General features: G+C 32.0%; 1 protein-coding gene across 3 annotated transcripts in view; it reads right to left on the minus strand.

Moving 5' to 3' along the window:
* The window catches only part of LOC21403661 (lysophospholipid acyltransferase LPEAT2), a 33,849-nt gene extending 29,991 nt beyond the window's left edge, over window positions 1-3,858 (minus strand). For 2 of the 3 annotated variants that reach the window (XM_024172464.1, XM_024172462.1), the window contains exons 1-6: window positions 3,241-3,858; window positions 2,117-2,297; window positions 1,549-1,608; window positions 1,049-1,212; window positions 893-956; window positions 726-794 (exon numbers count right to left, since the gene is read on the minus strand). In XM_024172464.1, coding sequence (XP_024028232.1) covers window positions 726-794; window positions 893-956; window positions 1,049-1,212; window positions 1,549-1,608; window positions 2,117-2,297; window positions 3,241-3,698 — 996 coding nt within the window. In that variant the 5' untranslated portion in view covers window positions 3,699-3,858. The remainder of the gene's footprint in view (window positions 1-725; window positions 795-892; window positions 957-1,048; window positions 1,213-1,548; window positions 1,609-2,116; window positions 2,298-3,240) is intronic. The other variant, XM_024172463.1, reaches the window with a different exon arrangement.
* Window positions 3,859-9,177: the final 5,319 nt, after the last annotated feature.

Below are 9,177 nucleotides of genomic sequence, written 5' to 3' on the forward strand. Positions count from 1 at the left end.
TGTTTGGTTTTTTTTTTTTTTTTTTTTTTTTTTTTTTTTGAAAAGAAGCACAAAACTTTATTGATAAAAATTTGTACAAGAGAAAGCCAAAGGCAAGGGAAGAGATTTCCTTAGCTAGAACGACCAAACCCTGATAGATAGAATAATCAAAACAGGGAATTTACAGATATGGAGCCCAGCATCTAACTAACTCTGAAAAAACTGGCCTACCGAACTCTTTGTCTCTGTAAACCCATATTGAGACCAGGTATTTTACATTATCCCATAACACCCAACTATCTTCCGACCTCTCCCGAATTGGTATTGTTGTAAATGAAGTCACAAAATACATGTACCGTATTTCAAAACCAATTAACAAAGCCATCTGACCATAAATGTTCAGGGCATCACCACTTTCTTAAATGAAAGATTCAGAAAACAATAGAAGATTTTGGTACAGGCCATTAACTGTCCAGGTCTAGCCAAAGAAATATATATGGCCTTACCATCACTAAAAACATTTTTGGACTTTCAATGATTTTGTCCAGTTCAACCTAATAAAAAATGTACGCAATTGACCAAGTGAAAAATCTTTGCTCTAATCACGGAAAGAAAGATTTTATTTCATTTACTCAATACTATCCATGCTTCAAACATGTAACAAAAATCTAAGAAACGTGGTGCAAATACTCAATCCACATAAAAGATGAAGTGTAAATCAATGACAGGTGACAGCAAATACTCACCCTTTCCGCAAAGTGTGCAGCGCTTTCTTTTTCATGATCAAGGGGTGAAACAAGTGGAAGATACTCTACCTGTTATAAGCAGAATACTGAATCAATATTGAACTGACACTCATATACTTGTGATTGCACAAAGAAATGTGGCATTAATATAATTAGAAATGCCGTACCTCCATGAAATTGTGGAATTGTGTAAACATCCTAAACATCAGCTTTGTTAAAGATATAAGCCCCCTAAACAGTGTGACAAGATTAAATATAGGATTTACTAAGATGCCATTGAGACAAGAACAAAAGTGAACTTCAAGATCAAAATAGTATCTTACCAAGACTGATCAAAGTGTACATGGGGATAGCGAACAATAACTGGTTGGATTGGATAACCAGGGATGAATGCACCTAGTTGGAATGAAATCAAGAATCTTCCATTTGTAGTGGTTCCCTCAGGAAATAGAAGAACTCGAGGAAATCTATCACAAGACGCCTTTCTCTGTTTTCAACATCCTTGAAAGCACACTTCTGTATCAAATGGCTTATAAATTGATAAACATAATTTATTTTTGAACTATTGTCGAAAACTAAATGAATTCAGAATCACATTTTTTTACTTAAAATTAGACTAGTTTCTGTACCAATGCATTACAAACTGTAAATATCTAAATAGGTATAGTATATGTGATGTACTTTCATTGCTTTTGGAGTTTTATAGCCTAATCCGTTACCTGTTACAAATTTACAATGTCTCCCATACCGATGATGTTGAGAACCATACACTCAACAAGGGTTAACAACATAAAGTTGCTTAAAACTTATAGAAACATTTTACCTTTATCTCATTCACTGCAAGTTTCCTTGATGATGGTGAGAATCTATTAACATATATGACCTGAGAACATGAATAACGGCACACCATGAAAATTGCATCTAAATGCCAGCAATAAAGACAACTATAAGTTAATTTTGCCTGTAAGTTGGAGGGTTGAGGTGGGCTTGAACATAAAAGTCAATTTAAACCCTTGTTCGGTGGCATAACATTTTGAACTTGAATTTGGGTTTAGGGTTCATTTGAACCCAAAATTGAAGGTTGAACTCAACTTTACCACCCTTAAAGTTCTTAAGGTTCTAACCCATTTTACTGTTCAAAACTCAACCCAAAGGTTCCCACCAACCATTTTCACTCACATTTTTTAAAAACTCATAGTTCTAATAATGTAACCAAATGTTGTATCAAACTTTATTCCCTGTTTAGAGCTTACACTACCCAACGCCAGTTCAAACCACAGAAAAACCCACATATAGGTTCAAACCCACACAATTCGAACCCGCGAAGCAAGCAGCGAAGCCTAGAAAATAGAATGTATGAGAAAGCTAACAGCTTGAAGGCGTGAAGTTACCTGCATTGCTCTGATAATAGTTCCAACAAAAGGTAAGGAATCATGGGACTCTGCTGCCACAATGGTCGGAAACAATTCATAGAAATAGAAAATAGGTTCAATGTACGATACATGGTTAGAAACCACTATGGGAGCAATTTCCCTAGGAGCAGGTTTCCCCTTCCTCCTAATCCAATGGTAGCTGCAAGAAAAAGCAGAAGCAAAATTCAAGCGGAAAGAGGGCAAAGAGTCAGACGTATACAAAAGGATCAAATAATTAAAATGAAACTTTGAAGTAATGAGTTTTTTATTTTTTTTATTTTTTTTCTTTCAAGGAAGAAGATGCTTGGAAAGACATCTTCCTCATACAGAAGTAGTACGCTTTATAAGCATTATTCATTCACGGATATAAACCTAATCAAAGTAGTACGCTTTGTTGATAAATCACTTTAAAAACAAATAGTTTTTAGTCCCTTTCATTTTGTACAGTCGTCTCAAACACTGCACGAAAATTTCATAAGTTCAGCATACCTAATAACACTTCAAGTATTCTTGCACTCCCTATCACACACTTGAATTGTATTGCGACGTTACAAATCCTAAGAACTCATAATCTTTATTGCGATTTAATTCAATTTGGGACCATGTTTTCACTTCAATAGTAACTTATGATCTTTGTTTCTCTCATCTTTATAATACACCACGGAATGATGTCTTAACAACCCAAAGAAACCACAGAAAGCCACCAAGCGTCTTTCCTCTTTTTCATGATGCTAAACTTTCACTCCCTCATCCTTCGCCACAACGTTTGATTTTCAGAAGTCAATTCATATTAATCATCCAAATAAATAATAAAGTAATTTTCACATATCAAAAGTCAAAACTGCAATCAAGACACGACACTGAAATTTTTTACATGGAGTCTGAGAGACGTCTCGCGTGTGATTGCCTCTAATCTTCTTCGTCACAGTGAATTCTGTGGAGGTTGAAAGTTGTGTGTTTGATTATTCTTTCTTTATTCTATTGCTCTCATTAGTAAAGAATTAAGCTAGGGTCTTAATCCGCAACACAACAAAACACGACCAAAAACAAATTCTATTTTCCAGAATTCAAAAAGGCCAAACGAAATTGAAATCAAAACTCACCCAAAAGAAAAGAGGATACAGCGGGCACAAAACCTAGTAATCCACATGATCCTACACCTCCACTTGGGCATCGGATTCTGCTTGTCCTTCCAACCTTGGAGAGCCAATTTGGTCGCCAAATACCCGATCGCGAGGCAAATCCCGAAAAGCGCGAGCCTCAGAGCCGCGATGGGCAAGCAAACTAATATCTTTAGCCACTCGTAGACGCCGCTGATCATCAGCGTGTGGTTGCGGAAGGGGTTAGCTGTCGACTGGCGCGGCACGTCGAACCAGTCCGATCCGAGGAACGCGTAAGGGTTCCGAGAAGAATCGGAGCGTGCGTCTCCGTCGTCGTTGTTGGAGCAATCGATTCCGTTTCCTGACGGTCCTTCGTTGTCTTCTCCGATGTCAACGACGAAGTGAGGGTGATCGGACGGCTGAGACGAAAGGAGAGGCGACTCGAGATCGTGGTCCGCCATTGGAGCAGAGGAAGAGGAAAATGGGAATTGGAAAGTATATGAGAGAGAGGAAGTTGGTAATGGTGAGGAAATAGGAATCTATGGATCCAGTACGGGATTTTGAGCGATTTGTGTCCGTCTGTCTGTTGCGTGTTTTTATGTGTTTGTGGTGGGAATATTATTGTTTGGATGGAGGGAAAATCTTTTCTTTCTCGATAGCCACGTGCTTTTCTAATAGTAATAGTAACAATAATTGTTTTCTTTTAAAATGGTTGCTTTTTTATTTTACAAGCAAAAAGAACCTTTTTTTTTTTTTTTTTTTGGGTTTTGACGTTTTTAAAGCAGTTTCGGCCCATGTTAATAAATAGTTTTAAGAGAGAAAGAGAGAAATAGATTAAGACTTGATATTAATTAAAATTAATAAGTTAATAGTTTACATAAATTAATAAATATGTTAAATTATTGTTTTTGTTCATAATTTGTCTGGTTATGAATCATAAATTGATAAGTTATTATCCATAAATCACGGTTTTTGTCAATAACTTATCTGGCTATAAATCATAAATTGACAAGTTTGTCCATAATTTATCTGGTTATGAACCATAACTTAACAAGTTATAGCATATTAATTTATATAACTAAAAATTTGCCTATATATTTCCTTAAGCTTTTCATATTAACCTATTTTCTACTATTTCTGTAGTTTTAACACAATCGCCCATATTGCGGTTTAGCAAATTATTTTTTAAAGTTTTAATTTGATAATCAACTTAAAATTTATAAAATTATTATAATGTGTTTTATTTTATTAAATTTGTTAAAAATTTTTAGAAAAAAATTTATAGTAAGCGGCTGTACTTCCTCTCTATTGGTAGGGTGCAAATTTTATACCCTATAATTTAAATCAAACAGTCAAAAAAAATAAAAGACTACCAAATCTATTTTAGGGACAAACACGATCAAAATTACACACTTAATTAAACAGTCAAAGTTTTGATTTTATAAGCAAAAAGAACTTTTTTTTTCGTTTTGACGTTTTTAGAGTAGTTTCCTTATTAATGAAAGGTTTTAGCACAATGCCTATTTGGTTTAGCAAATTATTTTTCAAAATTTTAATTTTAATAATAAACGTAAAATTTATAAAATTATTATAATGTGCCTTATTTTATTAAATTTGTTAAAAATTTTTAAGAAAAATTTATAATAAGTAATTCTTCTCTATTAGTAAGGTGCAAATTCTACGCCCCATAATTTAAATCAAACAGTCAAAAGAATAAAATACTACTAAATCTATTTTAGGGGTAAACACATGCTTAATTTAGAATTAGGCCTCGTTCACTTCGCGAATTTGAGTTTTTAATTCGAGTTTATATGTGATATTTTATGAGAACTTTTCACTGTAGCAGAACAAGTTAGATGTGACATTTTTAAAAGTTTTTTACTGTAAAAATTTAAAACTGAAAACTCAAATCGGTGAAACGAACGAGACCTTAGTGTGTTTTTAATAAAAACATTACTTTTATTTAAAATAAAAACAGAAGTAGAAATAAAATCTAAAAATTATAAATTCTAATTTTTTAAAATAATTTAAAAATTATATTAATTGATGTACAAAATATTTTTATAGACCTTTATTACATAGTTATTTCATTTATTACGTAAAATACTTTTAGGAGTTTCAAAAACAATCACAAACACACCTTTACTTTTATGTTTGATATTTAAGAAAACAACCTGATAGCTTCTTCTCCTTCTCTGATCTCATTTTCCGGGGGGCCGTCATGCTCCCCTACGCGTCGCTAGCTGAGCCCTCGACTCCGTACTCGCTGACCGTAGTCGCAATCCCCCCGCTTCTCATCGATCCCTTTAGCCCTCCATGCCTTCACCGTTGTCGACATCTATTCCTCCTCCAGCGCTCCATCGCCGAGCCCCACCTACACTCAGCGGGCGTCCCCCTTCGACGGAGCTTCACTGCGAAGCTTGATTTGGGGAAAGAAACGATTTCTTTTCTTTGTTTTTGTGTGTGTTTGGTTGCTGAGAAAATGCAAGAATCTATTACCCTGCCCACTACTTGCAACACAAAAGAAAAAATCATTTTAATACTTTGAACAGATCTTTATAACATACAGGGATTTCGATTTGTTGAACAAATCAAAACATTAAAAAAAAGTTATGAAAAGATTAAAGAAATTTATAGTTGAGATTTTAGTATTTGGAATTCCCAAGTCTTTCTTCAAATTTGAGTCTGATTTCACTGACGGAAGGAATGTCGGAGATAAACTGATGAGCCTAATGGCTCCAAAACAGGATTCTTGTCATCGTTTTTGGTGGTTGAACACAAGGGAACGCAAAGAATTTGGCTTCTATTTTGAGGTTCTTATTTTATTTTTTTTAAATTAAATGCTGAAAATATTTTAGTAGGGGAAGAGTGCATGATAATTTGTTTAAACCCTCATGATATGCAACAAGGACCATTGCATTTTACCCTACCGATGGAAAGTATAGCTCCTTATCATTGATTTTCTCAATTTTTTATTTGATTTAAAGGATTAAAAATTAAACACTTTAAATATTTGTGTTATATTTAAATTAAAATATTAAAATTTTTTGTTGAATGTGTTTTTTATACTAATTTATAATAATCATCGTTAAAATAAGATATATTTTAATAATTTTATAAGTTGAGTAGGTAATTTACCAAAATTAAAAGTTCAGGGAAGAGATAGTAACTTTGTTTATGTTGAAAATTGTATCCTAAAAACAAGAAATGTAATAAGAATTTTATAAATTTTAATAAAATATAAATTTTATTATTTTATATGCATATATATTTTCTATTAAATATCATTAAAAATTTCACGATTATTTATGTGAACTTAAATATTGTATGTAAGCGTTACATACTAGAAGAGAATATTTAAGCATAAGAATCGAACTAAGTCCATAATGAATTTAATTAAAATTCGAAATCTTTATGTTCTTCTCATTAAAAATGGAGCGAGCTTATCCGCATCATTGATATGAAGGGATATCGAATTATTGGGTGCGTTTAGAACTCGTTCCAAAATAATTTTGTGTTTTGTATGAAAATGAAAATGAAAACGTTGTCAATCTCAGACATAAATTATTTTTGAAAATGCATTTGGTAATTTTATCAAGAGATTATTTTCAGTATAAAAAAACCCATTAAGGTCTCTCTCTCTTTCGCTCTGCTCGAGAAGAAGAAAATGAAAACAAAAAAATGAAAAACGACTACAAGTCATTTTTCATTTCTCTCTCATTTTACACTAAAACAAAAAATCGTTTTCATTTCTATTTTTTGTCTTTATTGCTCCAAACTCCGTTTTAAAAACGTTTTCATTTATTCTTTCTCAAAAAATGTGAAAAATAAAAACGGGATCAATTCTAAACACGACCATTGTATCTTACATATAGAGATTATATAGGATTGGAAAAAGACACAATATGAATTTTAATAATTTCTATTAAGTATAGAAATTCTAATTGAGTCTACTGATGATCATCTATAGAATGATCTTAATCATAAGTTATTAGTAGACTCATATTTATAGATTCATGTCTTTAGACTTACTTGGTATAGATTTTAAAATTACTAAATCATATTCCTTGTATCTTAGAGACATAACGAAGTAAGTAACTGAGAATGTTACAAGATGGAATCAATTCTTCTTGATAAAAGAACATAAATAATTCCCTTGAGGGTTGATTCGGTACTTGAATATGTAACGAGCTTGTTCATGAATTTATTTCATGAATATACTATTCATTAGAGAAACGATGGTAGTAAAGGATAATGATGTAATTAGAGAGGTTAACGGATTTCACCTAGCTTTAATTTTAAATTATTCGTGGAGGTTCTATTTATATGAAGTGGCCATATCAAATGAACGTTTCACATATATAAATAAATGTCTATAATATCAAGAATGCAATTCTAAGTTTATAGTGGAGTAATTTTGAAATTAATATAATTAATTAATTAAAAAGATTAATTAATCATTAATTTTATTGGAGTATGATATTATAGGTCCATTAGTTCTTGCGTCATCATTATAATTTTTACAAGACATTATGAATATCATGGGAAATTTAGAATCATGAAATTCTAAATTAAATTACTCAAGATAATTAATTGTGAATTAGATTTAAATACTGTGATTATTTAATAAGAAACTTTGGAAAACACATGTGTGGGATCACATGGTGTACAAGCCCATACAGGAAGAATCCCTTTAGGATTCAGTTGTTTGCTCTCCAAGTTATATTATTTGTTGGACAAGTTAAATTTGTTGGACAAGTTAAACTTTTGAACTTGAATTAAAATTTGACAACAGGATAAATGTGGAATTTTATCCTCTACCTAGACTGCAAGTAAGCATCACACATTGTGTCAGACACTGTGGTGGCTAAATTTATTAAAGTTGGGGATATAGACTTAACAGCTGAAAAATAGAGAACTATTGGTAGTTCATTTTTTATTAGTAGTGTCAGTTTCTGACTGTTAAATTTATCAAAATTACATCAGATTAAATAAGTATGCAAAATAGACAGCTTCTGGTATAGATATGACAGCTGAAAAATAGATAACTATTGGTACCTCATTTTTTCTAATCCTACTAAAAGAACTCTCAATTTATTAAGTGTGACAAAAATATAACAAATAATAGAAACGCACAAATATATTAATATTAGCAGAAAATTACAACGAGAACATAAAATATTGAAACTGGAAATTCAACCTTTAAACTGAACTGAATTTAGAAGTGAAGAACATCGAGGCCTGTGAAACTCATAATTTTCTTAAAACATATTCACTCTCTCCACATGTACTTGAGAATTCAACGAGCGTCTGTCTCTCAAGATACAATGACGACGAACAGAACTTGGGCACAAAAGAATTACTTCAGCAATCTCTAACTATGTCTTCACTCTATCACCAGAGTTCCTAGACACTCTAAGAACAAGAAACTCACGAAAAAAACGAGAAAAGAAAATGCTTATGAACTTCTTGTGTGCGTTCAAATGTTTGGAGAAGACCCCCTTACAGAGGCTTCAGAAGGGGGTGTTACAACCTTTAGAATTCAGCTCATAATGCCCATAAACAACCGGATTAATGTGGATTTAATCCACAAGTTACAACTCTCCAAATTCAACAATGAATTTGTTCAAAAACAAGGCCAGATTCACCAATTAACATGCACTAATGCATGAGTTTCAATGTCATTAATATTCTGATGCACTAATGCAACGGCATTAATAAAAGCATACTAATGCAAGGTTGTTCATATTTCGAAATTAATCCTTTTTCCATTATCAATGGACATATTTTGGACATCAATTTCTCATTCATCATATTTTTCTAACATGTTACTGTTAGGAATGGTGTCTTAGAAGCATGAGATGTAATATGATATTTATTATTTATTTAATAAAATAGTTTATTCATTATTTTATGTGCATATATTTATGAATATTTTAT

The sequence above is a fragment of the Morus notabilis genome, unplaced genomic scaffold (genome assembly GCF_000414095.1).
Source record: "Morus notabilis unplaced genomic scaffold, ASM41409v2 Scaffold271, whole genome shotgun sequence".
Lineage (NCBI taxonomy): Eukaryota > Viridiplantae > Streptophyta > Magnoliopsida > Rosales > Moraceae > Morus > Morus notabilis.